This window comes from Heterocephalus glaber, unplaced genomic scaffold, assembly GCF_053883595.1.
Source record: "Heterocephalus glaber isolate CG9 unplaced genomic scaffold, H.glaber_assembly_v1.0 deba00001553, whole genome shotgun sequence".
Lineage (NCBI taxonomy): Eukaryota > Metazoa > Chordata > Mammalia > Rodentia > Bathyergidae > Heterocephalus > Heterocephalus glaber.
The window spans coordinates 5,861,157-5,884,491 of NW_028258344.1; the positions used below are offsets into that span (position 1 = coordinate 5,861,157).

Sequence of the window (23,335 nt, forward strand, 5' to 3'; positions counted from 1 at the left end):
CCTTGGCTTCGGAACCTTATCTAGTGTTATTTGAAAAGGCCTTCTTGCTGACTGGTTCATTTCCAATGACATGTGGGAAGCCCATTTTTGTCACATTTCAGTTTCTAACATATGTGCTTTTATTATTGTTGGTCTTCGTCACTAAGATTAATACCCAACACCCACAACTTAAAGGAGAGGTTTTTGGGGGCTCACAGTTATAGTCCATGGCTGGCTGGCTCCAAGGCAGAAATGGCCTGCCCGCGGGGCACAGTGAAGGGAAACTATTCACATAACAGCAGCCAGGAAGCAGAGAGAGGAGTGAGGGGCTAGGGAAGGAGATGAGCTCTTCCAGGTCGGGTCTCCAGGGACCCACTCTTCCAATCAGGCCACACCTCCCAACAGCACACTCAGCTGCTGAACTCACCAGTGGATGAATCTTTCAATGAGTACAGCACCCCATCCAATCACCTCTTCCAAAAGTCACACTTCTGAACACATGAGGCTTTGGGAGGACATTCCAAAGCTAAACCACAACAGTTACATACTTAGATACCTTTTGCCCTCCTCTCCCTTTGCTGCTAATGTCTACTTGATAAAAAAGCATTTCACAGGAAAACTAATGGGTATTACACAGTCCAAATTTAAGTCCAAAATAAAGAAAAAGAAATTTTCATAAAAAACAAGCAGATGATTAATTAAAGATCTTAACTACATCATACTGAGTATTTTGGGGTCTGATAATTATTACATGAATACGAACAAATTATGAGAACAAATGATTTCAATTTAGTGTCAAATTATTATCAAAAACTGTAATATCTCTAAAGAAATGCAAATATTTCAAATCAGCTGATGACAAAGCAAACATAGTCACATGGAAACTAGGGTTACATGAGGTTAATCTTAAGTGAGAAGAATGTTAAATTTGGTGTCATTTCACCTAATAAGAACTATTCCAAGAGTACAGAACTAATCTTTTTTCAGGGGGTACTGGGGATCGAACTCAGGACCTTGTGCTTGCGAGGCAGTTGGCAGCACCACTGAGTTAAATCCCCTGGCCCTAATCTATTTTTTGTTTTTTTAACTTCATTTCATTTTTTACACTGAGGTGCTATAATTAAAAACTTCTACTAATATAGTACTTGACAGTGTTGATACTTTTTGTTCCTTTGATCTCATTTGATCCTTATTAAAAAGCAAGAAGAAACAAGCAAGAGTACTTATTCTCATTTTTTTTTAAATAAGCAAGCTAAGGATCAGAATGGTCAAGTGTTTCCTCAAATCCATACAACTGTAACATGACAGAGGTGGGTAACACCTAAGTCAGCTATCCTGAAGGTGAACTGGCCATTGGCTGTGATTCTCTTCCATTTGATTCATTTCAGATGGAAATACAATGATGTGCCTGGGGAAAAATCCACTCTGTTCAAAGGATGTTTCTTTTACTATTATTATTATTAGTAGTAGTATAAAACAGTATAATGCCTGAGCTTACTTACCAATGAAAATATTGTACATTTGTGTGCAAAACAAAATTATCAACTTACCCTTTTACGGAGTTTTTCTGCAGCATCAAGTTCAGCCTTAATAGTTTTATCAAATGTATTTAAAAGTTTAGGTTTCTTTTTCTTAGCTGAAAATGAAGAGATTTTTATTTTGAATTTATTATCTGGAAATCGTTACTTAGAATAGTAATTTAGAAATAGTGCAAAGCCTCACAATAGCCTCGAATACATAACTGCAGGAGCCAGTACATTGTAGGTCACCTTCTCTTTTCTCCCCTAGACAGTAGAAGGGCACCACAAATTGGTAGCTATCAAGGAAGATGCCACAGCTCTTCCTTACATAAGCACATCTTTTATTATTGTGCCTGATTTCACTGCATTTCTAGATGCCACACTTTTTACAAATTGAAGATTCATGGCCATCCTATTTCAAGCAAATCTATGGGTACCAAGTTTCCAACAGCATGTGCTCACTTCCCGTCTCTGTGTCATACTTTGCTAATTCTCCTAATATTTAAAACTTTTTTCTGATTATTAGAGCTGCTGTAGTGATCTGTAATCAGTAGACCTTTGATGTTTGGGGTGCCATCAACTGACCCCATACAAGACAGCAAATGTAATGGATAAATGTCATGTGTGTCCTGACTGCTCCTCCATCTGGCTGTTCCCCTCTCTCCCTCTGCTTGGAGTCCCTTAATCCCTGAGAAGTGCTCTCAGCTAACTTCCATATTTCGGGCCAATTGGATTGCCCCATGTTCCCCCTTTGTATGCTCTGCACCATTTCTTATGTTACTTTCTCTAAATAAAATGGCCTATTCTTTGTTTGTCAGTTAAAGTATGCCTATTCTTTAACTTAAAACCACAGTCCTTGTAAAGTTTCTGCTGATATCACTTAGTCTGTCTATTTGTTCTTTCTCTCTCTCCCTCTTTTTTGTGTTTCTCTCTTTCTCCACCCGTTTATCTTACACATCTCTGTTTGGTGGACCTTTCTCATATAGCTTTCATCATACTCATTTGTGTACTTAGTCCTTCTCCAAACCATAAACTTCTCCCAGGTGGTAGCATGTCTTAAATGCAGACCTAATCAAAGAACTTTTCGGCTGTGTACATGAAGAGGAGCTCTGTTTCCTAAAGACATCCCCTCCCGACACACACCCCTGCACACTGCCTCATCAATGAGTCTTTTGAAAGTCTCCTTACTTAGCTCTCTAATGAGCCCCCACAGCATTTGGTTAAAGTCACTCCCATCTCAGTTTCTTTTTTCTTTTCTTTCTTTCCTTTATTTTATTTGTTTATTTTTGTAGTACTAAGGATTTAACCCAGGGTTTTTGCAATGAGCTACACCTTGGCCCCTTTTTAAGTTTTTTGAGACAGGTCTCACTAGATTGCTAAGTTGCCCGGGCTGGGTTCACATTTCTGATCCTCCTGTCTCAGCCTCCCAGTGTGCTGAAATGACAGTATGCAACACATGCACGGCTGGATCACTACATTTTTGCTGTGCTCACTCCATCAGTCACCAAACTTTGAAATTCAAGTTTGATATTATTATGACTATTTATATTTTTAAATGTATAAAAAGCCCGAAGTGGTTTTCAAAATTGTTGAAAACAAACAAGCATTGCCCTTCCCGAACCCCCCAGGCACACTGCTTCCTTCTTTTTCAGGGAAAGCACATGGTCAAGCTGCAGAAACAAAAGTGAGTTCTGTGGTCATGATGCAACCCTGGTGAACGCTCTTCAGCTGCCCGGCTTCAGTTTTCTCATCTACAAGTGATGAGGCTTGAGCTGTATCTCTTAAGAGTTTGATCTCCTGTGCTTCTAATTTTCAGTTGATCTAAATAAGGTGAATAGTTTTTTAAGGAATCTGTCATAAAAAGAAGTTATAAAAAACCCATGGCTAACCGGCTGAGTGAAATGTTTTCTAAAAAGAGAAGCCATGTGAAGAACATGAGGGCCAAGATGATTCCTGAGCTTGCAGCTCAGGCTTATGGCTCCTGAGCACTGTTCATGGGGCCAATCAGAAGGTACTATTTCTAATCCTTCATTTGAACATTTTTTAAAAATTAATTTTATTGGTACATTTTAGGTATACATTATAATGACATTCATCATTGGAAATTTGTAACTTTACATAATCCATCTTGGTTCTTATTTTTTCCCCATTTCCCTGCTGTCCCTTCACCCCCTCCACCCCTCCCTATTTACAAAGACTGTTTGAATCTTGTTCTGTTCACACGACCAATCAAAAGGTGTCATTCTTAATCATTTGGTTATAAATAGGCACAACCAATCAAAAGAACCGTTCCTGATACTTCATTTACAGCTGGCAAGAGGCCAAGTGAGGTTTTTTTTGGGGGGGTGCTCTTGGGTATTGAACTCAGGACCTTGTACTTGCAAGGCAAGCGCGGTGCCACTGAGCTAAATCCCTGGCCCCTAAGCGAGTTTTTTAATAAGACAATTTATCTAGCATGAGGTCAAGTGAGTTTTTGATAGGACAACTGTCCCAAAGCCACACTTACATGAGGTGGGGACCAATCCAGGTATTTTGGATACTAATGGCTCTTTTCCCTTTATCCTGAGGGTTCACTGTCAGCTCTCTTCACTAGCCCACTCACACCCTGTAGAGAGTCCTTTATGCCTTCAACAGATCTATACGCCCACTGCCTTTCCTGTGTGTCTTGTCCAATTCTTTGTTCAGGACACCAAGGACCTGGAAAGAAGCTCTCAGAACCCCTACCTGGAAACACCGTTACAAGTATTTTACCTTTTCCCAAAAGCACAGAGAGAAAGATAAGGGACAGGTTCCATTTCAAATCTTTATTTCCCTCACCGCGTTATGCTTGAAATGTTAAGAGTAGGAAAATAACAAAATAATGGAGTGACAAGAAAATGTCATGACAAAAGCACTGATGCAGACTTAGATTGGTAAGAATTGATGTTGATTCTTTTATTACCATTTAGCCCAAACAAAAAGGTAAGTTCACACTATTGGGAGAAACTGAGCACCAATAAAAGACACAGAATCTTCATGTTACTCTAGGTCTTTTATTCCACAGAAGACAGTGAAAAACAGCAATTTCTGAAACAACACAGACTGAAAAATCAACAATTTCCTAACCACTCTCTCTGCTTCCTGTCTTCCCATGTTCCACACTGTTCCAAGGGTCTTTTTGAAACACCATCTGTCCATGTCACTGCAATGCTTAAAATACACTCATAGACCCCCAGACACATAAAACAAAAACTAATGTCATTCAAGCAGTCCTGTTCCTAGTTGCCTACCTAAGAGAATTGGCAATACATGTCATGAAAACATGAGCAAATACCTGTGTACCGGTGTTCACTACAGCATTTTTTAAAAACAGCCCAAAAGAGAAAACCCAAAGTCCATCAACTGGTGAATGAAAAAATAATCTTGTTTATCTACACAATGGAATAATATTCAGCAACAATACTAACACATGCAACCACATGGGTGGATTTCAAATGCATAATATTAGGAGAAGGAGGCCTAATCCAAACGAATGGTGACTGATTGATTCCATTTGTACATTATTTTGGAAAAGGGAAAAAGATAGGAATAGAAAACAGATAAGTGACTCCAGAACCTGGGGTGGAGGCAGGCTTAACCACAAAGAGCAAAAGAGGGTTTTAGGGATTATTAAGTTCTATGTTAGTTGTGACTAATAAATTATATTTATTGTATATTACAAAAGCTATATTTTACTGTATATAAATTTCATCTTAATAAATGAAATTTAGTAAAAAAGTTATAGGGAAGACAAGCCCTGCGATTCTCAGTGAAGGTGTTATTGCAGGGATAACAGAATGAAAACACTGGTTGTAAAAAACAGAAATTTAAAAAAATAAAATAAAACTAGTTTTGAACATACCCCTTCTTCAAACCTGTTGGGAAGTAATTTAAACTCAATTACACTTAAGAGGCTCCTCCCTGCATATGCACACACACACACACACACACACACACACACACACACACACACACAGAGCACGCCATTGTAGACCTACTTCAGTCCTCAGTGATACTGACATATTTTTTTCAGATCTACCAACTATCTCTTTTACTCCTGACTGCCATTTCCTTTCTAGTCACCCAGTCCTCCAAGTATCCTAATCTTGAACATTGGCCATTACTCAGCACATGACCCTATACACAATGGACAGAGTTCCAGGAAGCTGGAGTGGAATCAACTTTGTTCAAAGTTTCATTCATTCACTCAATCACATATTAAAATGTCCATGGGTCAGGGATTTAGCTCAGCAGCACAGCACCTACCTGGCAAGCATGAAGTCCTGAGTTCAATCTCCAGTATCAAAAAAAACATGTCCCTGCCTTATAAACATTTTACTGGGAGCTGGGAATTCAAAAGGAGCTTTCTTAAGGTATCTGTAATAATCTTTGTGAGAAAATACTAGTGATAATTTTGTAAAGGAATGGTTTAAATGGCCCAATTTCAGATAGTTTAGTACAGTCAGCTGGCTCATTAACTTTTGGGCCTGTGGTGAAGCAGCATATCATGGTGGGAGCACACTGCAGAGGAGGCTGCTCACTTTGTGGCACCCAGGAAGCAAAAACAGAGGGAGATGTCTTAGTCACTTTCCTGATTCTGGGACTCAATATCTGACAACCATAACTTTTTAAAAAAATTTTATTTTATTGGTACATTTTAGTTATACAATATAGTGATATTCATCTTTGGAAATCTGCATCTTTACATAATCTCTCTTGGTTCTTATTTTTCCCCATTCCCCTGCCCTCCCTTCAACCCCTCCATCTCTCCCTATTTACAAAGACTTTGTTTCCATTTTCTCATATTAATTCCATTCCCTTCTTTCCTTTCCCCTACCCCTCCCACTTCCTCTTTCTCTTTACCCCTTATCTCCCTATTTCACATTATTTATTACACCTTTTAGACCTTATTTACACTTTCAGTTTATCATACCAGAGAAACTAATCGGTATTTATACATGTGTGTCCTATTTATTTCACTTAAAAGTATGGCCTCAATGTGCATCCATTTAGCTATAAATGTCTCTAATTTCTTATTTTTTATGGCTGAGTAGTACTCCATTTTATAAAAAAAAAAAAAACATTTTCTTGATCCAGTCTCCAGTTGATGGGCAATTGGGCTGCTTCCAAGTTTTAGCTATTACAAATTGTGCTGCTATGAACATGGGTGAACATATATCACTGTGCTATGATTCTTTTAATTCTTTTGGGAAGATACCCAGCAGGGGAATAGCTGGGTCAAATGGGACTTCCAGTCCTAGTTCTTCAAGGTATCTCCATACTGATTTCCACACTGGTTGCACCAGACTACACTCCCACCAGCAGTGGAGCAGGTTCCTCTTTCCCCACAGCCCCGCCAGCATGTTATTTGTTGATTTCATGATAGCAGCCATTCTTTCTGGAGGCGGAATCCCAGCGCTGTTTCCATTTGCATCTCTTGAATGACCAGTGATGTTGAACACTTTTTCATATTTTTTTTTGCCATTTTTACTGCTTTGTCTGAGAAATGTCTGTTCATTTCAGATGCCCATTTTTCGATTGGGTCTTTAAATTTGGGAGGTCTGATTTTTTTAAGTTCTTTATAGATTCTAGATAGTAGACCTTTGTCTGAGGAATAGCAGGTGAAACATTTTTCCCACATTGTGGCTTGTCTTTTCACACTGTTGGTGGTTTTTCTTGCTGTGCAGAAGCTTTTTAATATGAAGAGATCCCACTTGTTGATTGTGCTAGTTCACAGGCAACTGAGGTTTTATTCATAAAATCTTTTCCTACACCAATGTCTTCAAGAGTTCTACCTAAACTCTGTTCCAGCTGGTTCAGTGTTTCTATTTAAATATTTAGAACTTTAATCCATTTCGATTTTAGTTTAGTGCATGGTGAGAGATATAGGTCTAGTTTTAATCTTTGGCAAGTTGAAGCCCAATTTTTCCAGCACCATTTATTAAAGAGGCTATCGTTCCTCCAGTGAGGGTGTTTGGCTCCTTTGTTGAAAATGAGATGGCTGAGTGTGTCTGGCGTTGTTTCTGCATCTTCTAATCTGTTCCACTAGTCCTCAGGCGTGTTTGCCAGTACCATGCTGTTTTATCACAGTAGCTTTGTTGTATAGTTTCAAGTTGGGGGTTATGATACCCCCTGCCATGTCTCTGTTGCCTAGAATTGTTTTTGTTATTCTGGGTCTCTTCTTGTTCCAAATGAATTTTTGGATTGTTTTCTCAAGGTCCATGAAGTATGCTGCTGGGATTTCAGTTGGGATTGCATTGAATCTATATAGCAGTTTTGGAAGTATGGCCATTTTCACTATGTTGATCCTTCCTACCAAGGAGCAGGGGATGTCTTTCCATTTTCTGATACCATCTTTAGTCTGTCTTTTCAGAGTGCTATAGTTTTCATCAAGGAGGTCTCTGATTTCTTTTGTTAGGTTGATTCCTAGATATTTCAGTTTCTTGGATGCTATTGTGAAAGGAATTGTTTGCCCTATTTCTGTCTCAGTGAGTCTGTTGTTCATGTAGAGGAAAGGTATTGATTTTTGTGTGTTGACCTTGTATCCAGCTACTCTACTGAATTTGGTTAAGTCTAGAAGACTTTTCGTGGCATTCTTGGGATCTTCTATATAGAGCATCATATCATCTGCCAATAATGACAATTTGACTTCTTCATTTCCTATCTTTATTCCTTTTATATCTCTCTCTTGTCTAATTGCCTTGGCTAATGTTTCCAGAACTATATTGAACAGGAGTGGTGATAGTGGACATCCTTGTCTTGTTCCTGATTTTAGTGTGAAGGATTTCAGTTTTTGACCATTTAGTATGATATTGGCTGTTGGTTTTTTATAGATGGCTTCTATTACAGTGAGGTAGAGACAACCATAACTTAAGGGAAGAGAAGTTGATTTGGCTCATGTTTTTTAGAGATTTCAAGACAGAAGCAGCATGGTGGAAGGGTATACCTAGAAAGGGAGCTGCTGATGTCATGGGGCCGGGAGGCAGATTGAAAAGGCAGGAGCCACGGAGGGAGGTATACCCTTCTAGGTCAGGTCCCCAGTGACCTGCCTCTTTCAACCAGGCCCCACCTCCTAGTTTCAAATTTACATATAGAGCTTCACAAGTCAATTACCCTTCAAAAGTCCCACCTTTGAGCACATGAGGCTTTGTGGGTGAACCTGCAGATGTAAACAGTAACAGGAAAGGAGGAGCTAGAATCCCTGTATTTCTTCAAGGGCACACCCTCAGTTACTTCATTTCTTTCTGTGAGGCCACAGTTTTAAAGGTTCCATCATCTTTCAGTAGTGCCACCAGCTGGGGAACAATTCATCAACAAGTGGATCTTTGGGAACACCTGCAAACCATGGCGAATCTTTTTTGGGGGACAACAATACCGGCAGATAGTTAAATTTAGAAGGATGTGAATACAGGTTGAATATTCAGAATCCAAAATGCTTGGGATCAGAAATGTTTTAGATTTTGTAAATAGAAATTTTGATATATGTGCATGTGCAAAATAAATTATTTGGGGGATGGGACCAAAGTCTAAACAATGAAATTCATTTATGAGTAATGTATATTTACATGTATACATATACTAGTCTGAAGATAACTGTATACAATATTCTTAGTGCATTTGTGTTTAGAATAGAATCCACTGCATGAGGTCAGGTGTGGAATTTTCCATTTATAGAAGAATGTCAGAACTCAAAAATTTTGGATCTTGAGCATTTCAGATTTTAAATTTTAAAATTACAGTTGATCAGCCTATAATTATAATGATGGATTAGGAGTTGGACTAATCTATGCAGGAGGGAGAGGCACACCCTTCCTGGGAAACTGAAGACTTAAGTATGCTCAGGTAGAGGTAGCATTCTTTTTTTTTTTCCATTAAGGTTATTGGTCCATTTTAGGTATAAAATACAGTTACATTCATCATTGGGGTCATGTGCCTTTACAGGACATATCTTGGTTCTTATTTTTTGAGGTAGCATTCTTGACAGAGGAAAAATTACTCATTTTGTAATTCAATCTCAATCAGTAATTCATACCTTTTCATTATTTTTCTAAGAAGTGAAAGGCTAAAAACCTCCTCCTGGTTGAATGCTCGGATTTGGTGCTCAGATTCCCCTAATCAGTTTAGAGGGCACCAGATGTCAAAAAAGTCAAAGAAATCTCAGAATCCATGCCATCGTTGAGAGTCTGGATAAAAGAAATGTATGCTTTACAAGAGAGTAGCAGGAAATGAAAGTGGAGACCAGGGACTGATTTCTGAAAGGAAGCAAATCTAGTTCAAGGAAATGCAAATGTAATAAAACTCCATATGCACATCATTTCCCTTGAGTAAGCATAGCATTTCAGGTGGGGTTGATGGGAGAAATTCATAAACACACATACATACAGAGAGGGAGAGGGAGGGAGAAATTTTATACTTAATTAGCCATATAAAATTATATCAAAATGGTAGCCCAGGATAGGAGCTGAATCAGTGACCCTCTGCATGGCTTCCCTTAGCATGACTTTTTTTCTCATGATGTTTTCTCTGCCTGGGGAACCCCATCCATGATTTCTACCAGTGAGTCCTCTATTTAAACGTCTGAGTCCTAGTTTCAGTGCCATTTCCTCTATCAAGTCATCTACAAAATCTTCATGCATAAGAAACATCTTTCCTGTGCTAAGGTAACATTTCCTTTCTAGAAACAATAAACGCTTCAGACTGCATTTAAATTGGCTGAACGCATAGCACTCACTTATGCTCTCCCTATCACTTCCCACCTCCACTCCTTGCCAGATTGTTCATTTCTATGAGAAATAACTGCGTCTTACTCTTATGAGAAAAAACTGTGTTATACTCATAATTTATATCCAGCAGTTAGCATGTGGCTCTTCCTATAGGAAGTGTTCAAGCTATGCTTCTGAAGGTACAGAGCTGTCCAGGAATAAATGAAGAAACACATTCTAGACAGAGATGACAATATTGATGTGTAATTTAGGCATCTCAAACCACCTAAAAACATCAGAAAAGTATAAGCAACCAAGATAGACAATGAATCAGGCAGCTTTACTTAAAAGAAGTACCCATCTGGGCCGGGAGTTAGCTCAGTGGTTCCGCCGCTTGCCTTGCGAGCGTAAGGACCTGAGTTCGATCTCTGGTACCAAAAAAAAAGAAAAGAAAAAAAAAAAGAAGTATCCATCTAAGGGTTCAGTGAACAATAATGGGGGAGGGTGGCAAAGGAGGCAGACAAGAAAACAACGTCAATTTCAGATAATCCCCATGAGAGGGCCCCCCATGGAGGGCACTGATATTTACTTTATTCTTATTCCATTTAAATTTTTCTACATATTTGGCAGTTTAGGACACAAATGGCAGAACACTAGGCACAACTAACCATTAAGTCTTTGAATTGCAAACTTCAGCTACTTTTAGTAGAATACACAAACTTGACAAAACAGCTTGGTTTTATGCTCTGAGTCACTGCTTAATGTCTTATCAAATTCCTTATTTTCTTTCAGTGATTCTATTAGTTCATACTCATTGTACAAAATAACAAGTTTCATTTTGATGTTTTCATTTATGCATATAATGAATTTTGATTATTTTATTTTGGAGATGGAGTCTTGTTATGTTGCTCAGGTTGGCCTTGAACTACTAGGCTAAAGAAATCCTCCTGACTTGGCTTCCTGAGTAGCTGGGATTATAGGTAATGTCACAGAACTTCATAAATTCTTGGCTTATAATCATAAATTAATGTTTATTGAGCACTTACTCTACTACATATGTGACTCACCCAGGCTGTAAGCACTATGAAGAGCAGAAGCCAAGACTAGAGCTTGGGGTTGTCCCCAGCAGACTGCAAATCAAGGCTCCTCAGGACTGTGTTCTTCTCTGGCACCTAGCCCAGAAGTTAAGAACCTAGGGTGTTCTGAAAGGCTTTGAGTGTGGTGACAGATGGAATTAAGTATTAGTGTAAGTATTATGTTGTAGAAAGAAAGTAGCTGAACTTTGTATTACTTGTCTCTAAGGATAAAGGTAGTTAAATAACCACAGTAATTTTCCTTCATTTTGTGCATCAAACACACTGTATTTATACATTATTCAGATACACCTTGGCTTAGTAGAAAAATCAGTGTGAGTCTGGACACCAGCCTGTAGTGCTGCTACTTCTGGAGTGACTTGTTCATCCTCACTGAGCCTCTGTGTTTCCAACAATGAAATCGGGCTAATGTAGGACCCCTCTCCTAGTCACCCTAAAGGATACTCATGGAGCATGAAGCATCACACTGAAGTTAGCTCTGGCTTCCACGTAGAGTAACTTCTTTTACTTACTTTAAAATTTTCCTCTTTAATTATATGGGAAATATGTATGACCTACCTCACTAGTAAATGTTTGAGGAATTTTTTTAAAGATGTCAGATTTGTTCTATGGTCAAATACGACTCTGTGTCTTAGTCACTTTTCTTACTGCGAAGGCACAATACCCGACACTTGCAACTTAAGAGAGGAAAGGTTTATTTTGGCTCATATTTCAGTCCATGGTTAATAGGTCCAAAACAAGAAAGAGTATAACAGAGGGACATGGCAGAAGGGTGTGATGGAAGAAAGCAGCTCACCTCAAGGCAGCCAGGAAGCAGAGAGTGAGGAGAGGAGTCAGAAAGGGGCATACATCTTTCCTGGTCAGGCCCCTGTGACCTGCCTCTTCTGACCAGGCCCCACGTCCTAACAGCAAGTCAGCTATCATGCCCTCATAACTTTCAAAAGCCTGGCCTATGACTGGGTGAGGCTTCAGAGGCTCATCTAAAAATAAACCATAACATCTCTGAAGAGACTGTGGGCACCTAATCACTTTACCATGCTATACATGCAACCAGTTTGTATTTCCTGAGTCAGAAAAGGACTACAGAGCAAGGAGCCACACCATACTTCTTTGTTCTCCAAACTCTATTATAAGTTGAACATTCCAATCTAAAAATCCAAAATCTGAAATGCTCCAAAATCTAAAACTTATTGAATATCACATGATGTCATAAGTCTGATTGTTCAATACACTAATTTTGTCTCATGCATAAAATTATTTAACAATTGCATAAAGTTGCCTTCAAGCTATGCATAACAAGTCTGTAAAACATAAATGAACTTCATATCTAGACTTGAGTCTCATCATCAAAATATCTCACAACATCTTTAAAAATATTCCAAAATAAAAAAATCTGAAATCCATAAACTTCTAGTCCCAAGCACCTCAGATAAGGGATACTCAACTTCTATAAGTTTTCAAACAGGAACACACAAAACATGAAAGACTTATTTTTGTCATAGTAGTTATCTAAAGGTAGAACTTGATGAAAGACAAACTAAAAAGAAAAATTATTTAAGGTAAGGAAACAGAAGGACAAAGTAAGATATTGAAGAAAAAGATTTTAGAAGCACGCAGAAGCTTTTTTGCAAAGCAATTTTACTGCATTATTCATAGCAGTGAACAGTTAACCAAAGACAAATCCCACTTCATATCTTAATCTTCCTATATTAAAACTGGAAGTTAAATTTGCTTTTAACTCACTGATACACTGTAATATAAGGAAAAATCTGTATTCAAATGTGTCTAACAGTGAGGTAATTGTATGAATTAAAGCAAATGATAAAAAGATGGGAAAAAAATGGAGCAAAATCTTCAGGAGTCCTCTATTAGGATTGGTGGTGAAATCCTCTCAGCTACACACAGGACAAGCAAGCCTGCATCTGCCAGTATTCCTGCAGGACACAGGCAGGGGACATGGGCAGGAACCCTCAGTTCTTTTCTCTTTCATTTAGAAGTGGGAAATGTGTGAGGCCTTTTCTACCACTATGCCTCACACTGGGGTTTGAAAGAAATCTGCTATCACACTGAGAGACAGTCATGTTATCTGCTGCTGAGAAACAAAATCAGCAGACAGCCATAGAAATGCTTGTGGCAAAAACCTTTGTTTGTATTATTGCAACGTGAGAAAAGAAAATTAATGTGTGTGATCCAGAAGCAACCCCTTCTGAGGCTTTTTTCCCCTAAGGCTACTTACTTCTGAGGTATTACTGGGTGAAGGAGTTATTTGGAGCCATTCTAGGGAGATGCTCTTACCTGCCAGCTTCTGCTGTAGACTGGTGGGAGAAGAGAATGTGCACCCTTTCTTGCTTCCTACAGCTGAGGAATAATGGGCTTTTGTTCTCCTTGGAATTAAATATCAACTACATACCAGCAGGAGCTCAATATTCAAAGCGTATAACTGAACAGTTAACATAAATATTTTTCAGCTGAGAGATGCTAACTCATACAACATAGTAAACATTATATAAAGGGCAATTGTTTTCATCTTCCCCCTCGATTGAAATGTGAAATTCAGCTGGGAGCATTCCAGGGAGCCAGCAAGTAGCTCAGTTTATTAAATGGAGTTGGCTGTCTCCCCATAGGGTTATTTTAATAAATTATACATCACTCCCCTTCTAGAGTAATAATCCTTTAACAGATGTGACCCCATATGTTAAATTAGAAATTTCAGAGATGCTAAGTGATGTGTTTTTTATATACAACAGAAACCCCTTCAGTGCCAAAGCGGTTCACAATCTTACCAACAGCCACTTTAAGCACCATGGATGTCATCTCCAGGCACACGATGCTGTGAGAGAATAGCCACCTCCTAAAATTTTCCTTCAGACACAATTCTAAGAATCTTGATCATCTAATTCCTTAATCCTTGACTTACTACAAGTAACAAATTAAAAAACAAGGAGGGGTGAAGGTGTAGTTCTGTGGTGGAGCACATGCTTAGCATGAAAGAAGCTCTGGGTTCAATCCCCAGAACCAAAAAATAAAAAGCAGAAAGAGTGAAGGTTGCCAACGAAGTATGCACTCAGCAGTAGACACAACTAACATCCTGAACAAGAAACAAAAACCACCTGAGAGAATTCCAGCTCAAGTAGCACTGCAATCTGTGTAAAATGTATAAGGGTAAATAGGGCTACATATTTCAATAGCCTTCAAAAGCATCACTGAATAATATGAGTGTTCACTGAAAGGAGCCTCCTAGTCTCTAATCTAAGTTATGTACAGCATACATTTAAAAAGATATGAATGCAGAATCTTAGAAGTGTATCAAATTTTGTTAATTTTGATTAAATGATGCTTAAAGGTATTTAAAGTCATCTTTAAATATGTTTCTTTAAAATGATGATTTCCTATAATGTCAAATGAAACAATTTCCAAGCTTGACTGCACGTCAGCATCTCCATGGGAACCTTAAGCAAAATAGATGCTCTCAAGCCCCAGTAAGAAATAAAATAGCTACAGGCCTCTGCTGTGCAACATGTCAGATACCTTAATGACAGGATGTATTATATGAATAAATTATTTAGGCATTTAAAGCTTAGTTTCAGATACTATCTTATTTTTATTTATTTGTTCAGATATCAACAGGCTCTATATGTTTGATTAGCAGCATTGATATTAACTGTCTTTCATTATTATAAAAAAAAACCATAGAAATTGCATGGGATGCATGTGTTTTAGGTATCAACCTAGATTTCATTGAACCCAATTTGATCATCACAATGAGAGAAATCCATGAATGCCTTTAGAGCTTCTTCTTGTACTATGAGAATGAAGACCTAGTATTGCAGAAATTATTGATCTTAGCTTATAAGAGTGTTGGCAGACAAAATTGAGGTGAACGTCCATAAACTTTCAGTGATCCACCCAACCACAAAGATCTCAGTCTCCAGGGAATGAGAAATAGTTGAGTTTATTTGGGCAACAGCAGGATGATAAAGTGACAGACAAGCTATTTTTGATGTTTTAATATAGTGAAAACATAAGTTTAAATGGTGGGTTTCTCAATGATTAATGTAATTATGCATCAATACTGGAAAGATAAACTTATAACTTGATAATTGAAAAAAGCCATTTACTTTCTGGAATAGATAGAGAAAAATAACAATACAGAAGAAGGGAATACTGCCTTCAAATCGTAACATTAGGATCTAAAAATAAAATCAAATTTCTTAATGTTTCCATATAACATATGAGACAATAGTTTACAACAAGTGTCTCCAACTACTGGGTCATATACCAGTACCATGTGTGGACTGTTAGGAACAGGAATGCACAGCACAAGGAGGGTGGTGGGTGAGCAATCAAACCTTCACTTGCATTCACAGTTGCTCCTTGCTGCTTCTTTCATTATCATCTGAGCTCTACCCCTGTCAAATCATCAGTAGCATTAGATTATCATAGGAGCACAAACCCTGCTGTGGAATGTGCACACAAGGCATTTGGGTTATATGCTCCTTATGAGAATCTAATGCCTGATAATCTGAGGTGGAGCTAAGGCAGTGATGCTAGTGTTGGGGAATAGCTACAAATACAGATTAACATTAGCAGAAAAGTTTGACTACACAGAGATCATGAAAATCAACTGCTTGCAGACTCATATCAACCTTATTGAGTGGCAAGTGGCAATTAGATTGCATCTGATGGCAGGTTTTACAGAGGCAAGAAGTTCAATTGTACAGCTGTTTCTGGTGGCAAGCATTTAGTCAGAATTAACATATTTTAATGTCTATGTATGGCCCACCCATTATTTTATTTACCACTTCAGTTGGCACCTCTTTCTCACATTCTACACTTGTTTCATTCAAAGTTTTGGTAAGCCCATGAGTTAATCCTAGACTAAATGAGTAAAAGAGATGTCACTGGAGAGCTTCTATGAGAAGGGAGAAAGACCCAAAGATGAGACAGCAGATGACTCTATGATTGCTGCATTTAAAAGAAAACATTACTTAAGACAGAATCCTACTTAAATTACAGATTCATTTCAGTAGGTGGTTCACATTTTCAAAGCCCACTTTATATAATATGTGGCAAACAGCTATCCAAAGAAGTCAGGAAACCTTCAAAACTGCTTTGGCACATGGAAACCAAGCACCTTGCCTTTAAAGACAAGACTTTGAAGTTTTAATTTTTTTTCAGAAAAAAAAAAATCATGAATGTGAACATGAAGAATAGAAGTAGTCCTTGAAGGCTACTACATCATCAAATATGTATTCACGGAAAGTATCATTGTTAGTAGCTAACTGCATTGCTAAAGCTAAGATGCCCTTTACTATTTGTGACCAGTTAATCCTACTGCTGCTTAAAACATTTGTTGTGAACTTTTAGAAGATGCAGTTCAAAAGATGGCAAGTGTTTCTCTTTTGCATAGCACCAGAGGTAGATGAATTGATAAAACAGCAGAGGATATATGCAATCCAGGATGAAAACAAAGCAACAATGCTTGCTTTTGTGTGATATATTTTTCAGGAGGATAAGGATATATTATGTGCACTTTCGTTACCAACTAACAGTTGCAGAACTATTCAAGTCTTTGAATGATTACATATCAGAAAAACTGAATAGGCATTTTGTGTCAGTATATACATGGTCAGAATGGCTGCCATGACTGGATGGCTTTCTGGTTTCATTAATTAGGTCAAAGAGGTCACTTCTGAATGTGAGTCTATGCACTATGTCATCTAATCAGAGATGCTGATTAGCCAAAAGGTGTCACCAGAACTTAACAATGTTTTGCAGGACATGGTTAAAATTATCAACCATATTAAAGCATATACCCTTAACTCATGTCTATTCATGTACCTCTAGAAGGAGATGGATGCAGAAAACACGTCTTTTCTTATAAAAAGAAGTGAGATGGCTTTCTAAAGGTAGATCACTGAGCAGAGTTTTTGAAGCATGAGAGCTGCTCCAGAAATTTCTTTTAGAAAGGTAGTCACAACTGACAGCATATTTCAGTGACACAGAATGGGTTGCAAAACATGCATACTCATGTAATATGTTCAACCTGCAGAATGAATGACAACTGTGTTCAAGTCAGTAGATAGAGTGGATGCATTCAAAGTCAAACTGTAATTATGGGGGCAGGAGTGAACATTGGAAATTTTGTCATGTTTCAAACATTAGCAGAGATTTTGAGCCAGGGCCTTCTTTCTCTCAGCTGATGCATGATCACTTACCTCAACTTGCAAAAGAGTTTGAGTATTATTTCTCAAACACAAAACACCCTTGAACTTGGAAAGAATGGATCCATGACCCATTTGTGAATAAGTTAGGTGAATCAACTTTGGCCATGCTAGAAGTGGATCAACTCCTTGAGACCACAAATGGCAGTGGCTTTAAATGTACATCTGAGACAACATCAAATCTTCATATGTTCTGGATTAAAGTCAATGCAGAATATCCTGAGATTGCTACAAAAGCACTGAAAAGCTTGGTTCCATTTTCAACATCCTATCTTTGTGAAGCAGGGTTTTCTGCAGTAACAATAACCAAAATGAAAGTACAAATTAAACTGGACATAAGCAACATACTGTGGGTGTCATTGTCTCCCATCACCATGAGATGCGACTGCCTAGTTTCAGGAAAGCAAGCTCAGGTCTCCCACTGATTCTCCATTAAAGTGAGCTGTAAATTATTTCATTATATATTCCAAGATACTAATAATAGAAATAAAGTACACATAAACGTAACACACTGGAATTGTTCTGAAACTCTCTCCCCTTGGTCTGTAGAAAAATTGTCTTCTACAAAAATAGTTCCTGCTGCGAAAAAGGTTCAGAACCACTAATTTACAAGAAACTTTACAGGGAATGCAGGGAAATAACTTCCAGAGATAAAAATCAAGTTTCTCCAAACCAATGATTTAAAAAAGACATATTACAGCAATACATGCATATCCATGGCTATAGCAGCACAATAATAGCTAGTCCTAGAAACAGCCTGTATGCCCATCGACAGAAGTGTGATATCTATACATAATGAAATACTATTCAGCTATAAAGGATAAGTTCGAGACATTTGTAGGAAATGGATACTCCTGGAAAATAGAATGTTGAGGGAAATAAATCAGATACACAAGCTTAAGTTGCATATGGTATCTCTCATTTGAATAAGGCAAAGTACTAACAAAGAGTAAAATAAAGGGTTGACAGAAAGAAATAAAGGAATAGATCTCTTTCCAATGGGGACTGGTCCAAGAGACCAAGGGCAAGGGAAGGGGAGAGGGGAAGAAAGAAGAATTAAGATATGCCATGTACAGTAACCTAATAACCACAGTGAATGTAAATATTATATATGTCATAAATGTGAGCTAAGAATAATAACAAGAATGAAAATGGGGAAAGAGGATTTAGAGGCAGAAGGAGAGAGGTGAGTGGAAAGGGGAATGGGATTAAAAAAAGAAACGAATTGTGTTATGTACATATACCTGCTCCCCAAGATGAATATAAATTTCACGTACTGCAAACATGTACTAATAAAAAAATCATAGGAAGAATAGTCATGTCAAATACAAAGAAACAAAAATAAGGAAGTTAGGTTTCTTATCAGAAAAAAAGGAGGAAAAAAGAGTAGAAAAACATTTTTAAAGTGTTAACAGAAGAAAAGTCAGCTGAGAAATTTGCATTTAGCAAAAATATCTAGTAAAAACAAAGGAGAAATGAGGTATTTTCAGATATAACAAAGTTGAAAGAATTTATCAAAAGTAGATCTGCACTACAAGATGTTCAAGGTCATTGTTTAGGCAAAAGGAAAATTGTATCATATGGTTGTACACACATACACACAAAAAGATTGTTTCAGTAAATATGTTTTATTTCTCATTGCTTAATCAGTTTAAATAGTAATTCAACATGGAAGAAATACTAGAACCATAAAAATTATTCAATTAATCTGGAGGAAGGCAGAGAAAGATAACAATGAAACAGAGAAGAGATGGGACAAAAAGGAATCAGTAAAACGATAGATTTAATCCTAATTATATCAATAGTTACAATATATGTAAACACCCCAATTAGATATCTAAATTAAAAGGCGAAGAATTTCAGCTTGGATGAAAATACAAACCCAAATGAATGCTGATTACAAGAAATACACCTCAAACATAAAGACACAAATAGGTTAAAGGCAAATGGATAAAAAATGATATGGCATCTTAATAATAACAAAAGGAAAGCTGGAGTGCCTATGTGAATTTCAAAGTACATTTCTGGCCAAATAATATGATCAGTCCAAAAGAAGATTTTTTCATAATGATGGAGTCTATTTCTAATAGAACATAAATCTAGGTGTTTATCTAGTAACAGACTTTTAAAATACATGAAACAAAGCTGATAGAACTATAAAGAGAACACAAAAATCTACAAATCCATCAGAGAACTTGATAATTTCCATCACACATTAACTGATGCAAGAAGTAAAGAATAATATTCGAAATGAAGTAGAACAGGTGCACCCAAACTGACGCCCACCTTTTCTTAATGTTATAGAGTAAAAATTACATATATATATATAATCATTACATTCTCTATACATGTATATATGTTCTACTATATATACACATTAAATATACTATATACTTTATATGTAGCCCAATTCCTCTACTCAAAAAAAAAAAAAAGAAGGCAAAGGAAAGAAGAAGAAAGATGAGCTGAGGTTGGACATGCCTGACAAAGATTTAAACAATAGTATAAAGCATCTTGACCTAATCTAAATTTCTAGAACACTTTCCGCAATAACAGTAAAACACACAGCTTTACAAGTGCACACAGAATACTTTAAGCTTCTATCTTAAAAAAAAAAAGAAAAATAAACCTAATTCAAGCTGAAGAACAGAAACAAAAAAGGTGTAGATATCAATAATCTAGAAAGCAGAAAAATAATAAAGTCAACAAAATTAAAGCTGATTTTGAGAGAAGACAAATAAAATTGATAAAATGGTATCAGATTGCCTTGGTCAGCTTTCCCATTGCTGGGACAAACACTTGACATCTACACCTTAAAGGAGCAGAATTTTACTTGACTTGTGGCTCCAGAGGATTTAATCCAAGGCAGAAACATCAGGAGAAAGTGTACAGGAAAGCTGCTTATTTCTTGGTGGTCAGAAAGCAGAGTAGGGGAACATCAGTAGAGGGAAATGGCAAAGGAATCAATAAAATTCCCAAAGTCACAGCTCCATGACTCTCCTGAACATACCCAGATATTGACAAAGAAGTGTGCTCTACTAATCTGCTACGTAGTTCTCAAGACAATCAAGCTGACAATCCAGTTTAAACAGCACACAGACAGATGAAGAAAAGAAGAAACTATACACAAATAATCAACATCAGGAATGAATTAGGTGGTATCACTATAAATTCTATCATAAGGAAGAGGATAATAAGAGAATATCATGAAAAATGTTATGCTAATTAATTCAACAAATTAGGTGAAATAAACACAATTACTGAAAGACATAATATCAAAGGTTATCAAGATGAAATAACCCAAATATCCCATATCAATTCAAGAAATTAAATTTGTAGTTAAAAATCTTTCACAAAGAAAACTCTAAGCTCAGTCATATTCACTAGTAAATTCTTCCCAAACTTTTAAAGATATATTTTTGAAGAAGAAATATTTTTTTCAATTCATTCTATGCAGTCAACATTATTATGAGACCAAACTAGGAAAACACATTATATAAAAAGAAAACTACAAACTGCTATCCCTTATGAACACAGATGTACAAAATTCCAAATAAGGTTTTAGCAAATTGAGCCAGTCAATATATTTAAAGAAAAACATACTATAAGATTATATATATTATTATATTATATATATTATTATAAATGTGTATGGTTTAACTTTGAAATAAATTAATGTAACTTATCATACTAATACAGTAAAAATAAAAAACTACACGATCATTTCATTAGACACAGAAGAACCTTCGACTACATCCAAAACCCTTTCCTAATAAAGACTCAAATCTGTGCTGAAATACAAGGAAACTATCTCAATCTGATTGAGTGCATCTACAAAAATTCTAGAGCTAAAATAATACTGCACTGTGTAAGACTGAATTACCCCTATACACCGAAGATCAGGAATACGACAAAGATAGCCACTTTTATACCTTGTAGCCACTGAATCAAGCAGGAAAATGAAATCTTTAAAAAGCATCTTAATTGGAAAGGAAGAGTAAAGCTATCTTTATTCTCAGATGACATGAATAACTTTGTAGAAAATCTCATAGAATATATTAAACATTTACTTGAAAATAAGTCAGTTTATCAAGGTTGTAGAATGCAAGATCGATATAGAAAAAACAATTTTATTTCCACACACTAGTAGCAGATAAAAATACATTAAAATTAGAGTAATACCACTTACAGTAGCATTCAAAATATGATGTATTTAGAGATAAAAGTTGCGAAAGACTTGTATGTGAAAAACTATAAAACACTGGTGAATTTTTGAAAGATCTAAATAAATGGAAAGACCTACAATATTCATGGATTAGAAGATCTGACACAACAAATTTGTCATTTCTTCCTAAATATATAGATGCTCTTCAAACATAATCAAAATCACAGCAGGCATTTCCTTTTAACTGATAAAAATCGACAAACTGATTCTAAAACTTATATGGAAATAGAAAAGTCCTTTACCATGCCCCTCCACACAGAAATGTGAAAAAAAGCTGTAAGACTAACATTCTGATTTCAAGACTTCTTATAAAGGTAGTCAAGACAGTGTTGAGAAAAGAAAACAAATGAAAGGAAGTGAAAAGAGTTCTAAAATACTTACATATCTATATGTTGAAAACTAATTTTGAACAAATGTACAAAAGTAATTCAGTGGAAAAAAGAAGTCTTTTCCAGTAAAATGTTGCTAGACAATTGGATATCCATTTATTACAATGAACTGCAATCACACCTTTGCTATTGAACATAAAAAAAGGAACACAGATTTAAATTTATAACATGAAACTATAATATTTCCAGGAAAAATATGAGAATAATCTTCAGGGTTATGCAAAGATCTCTTGGACATGATTCTATAAGCATGATCTACATAAGGACAGATTCATAAACTAGAATTCATCAAAATGAAAAAAAAATCCAATGTTATTAAGCAAATGAAAAGTCAGATACTGTGAGTAAATGCAAGTTATGTATATAACAAAAGTCTTTTAAATTAATATATGAAGAAGTTTCCAAACTCAAGAATAAAAAAAACAAACAACCCAATTTAAAAAAAAAAAGGCAACATTTGAACAGATGCTTCACAAAGATGAAATATAATGAGAAATAAGTCCATGAAAGACACTCAGAATCATTTGTCTTTAGGAAAATCCAAGTTTAAACCAAAATGAGATACACACTACTCACTTATTAAAATGATTAAAGTTAAAAATATTGAGCATATCACATGTTGGTAAGGATGTGGAAAAACTAAAAATCCATAACCATAATATTACTATATCTAAAAAGCTACAAATAATTCTGAATATCATAGTTGAATTCTTTCATTGGATAGTCACTGTTTATACTTCTATGATTATCTTAAGAATTTGTATTTTTAGTTTGCTAACCTCAAGCAGAATCTAAACAAAGTCCAAAGATTGCAATTGCTTTGTCTGAAACAAATGAATCAGAACATCCCACATAATTTTGTGAGATTCAATTGTCCACTAAGAATCACTGAATAGAAGAGTACTGAAACCATTTTAGAAAATTCAGAACCAATGTAATATGGGGGGAAATATAATATTTGCTGACTAATTAATCTAAATTTGTCCATTATGCTAATTTGGTAATTATAGATTCTCCAAACCAATATGTATAATACTTTTCAAACCATTTTTGTACGTATTTTTTGAGAGCCTCACAACTTTTGTAGAAAATACAATAATCATCATCCTCAAATATTTGAGATGTTAGAAAATGGGACGATGGAAAAAAATTAATGACTAGAAGAGAAAGTTAAAGATTATCAA

At 36.3% G+C, this 23,335-nt stretch overlaps 1 protein-coding gene across 18 annotated transcripts in view; it reads right to left on the reverse strand.

Moving 5' to 3' along the window:
• Asph (aspartate beta-hydroxylase) overlaps positions 1–23,335 on the reverse strand; it is a 233,520-nt gene that overhangs the window by 83,543 nt on the left and 126,642 nt on the right. For all 18 annotated transcript variants that reach the window (XM_087190370.1, XM_087190372.1, XM_087190376.1 and 15 more), the window contains one exon: positions 1,530–1,615. In XM_087190370.1, the coding sequence (XP_087046496.1) occupies positions 1,530–1,615 (86 nt within the window). The remainder of the gene's footprint in view (positions 1–1,529; positions 1,616–23,335) is intronic.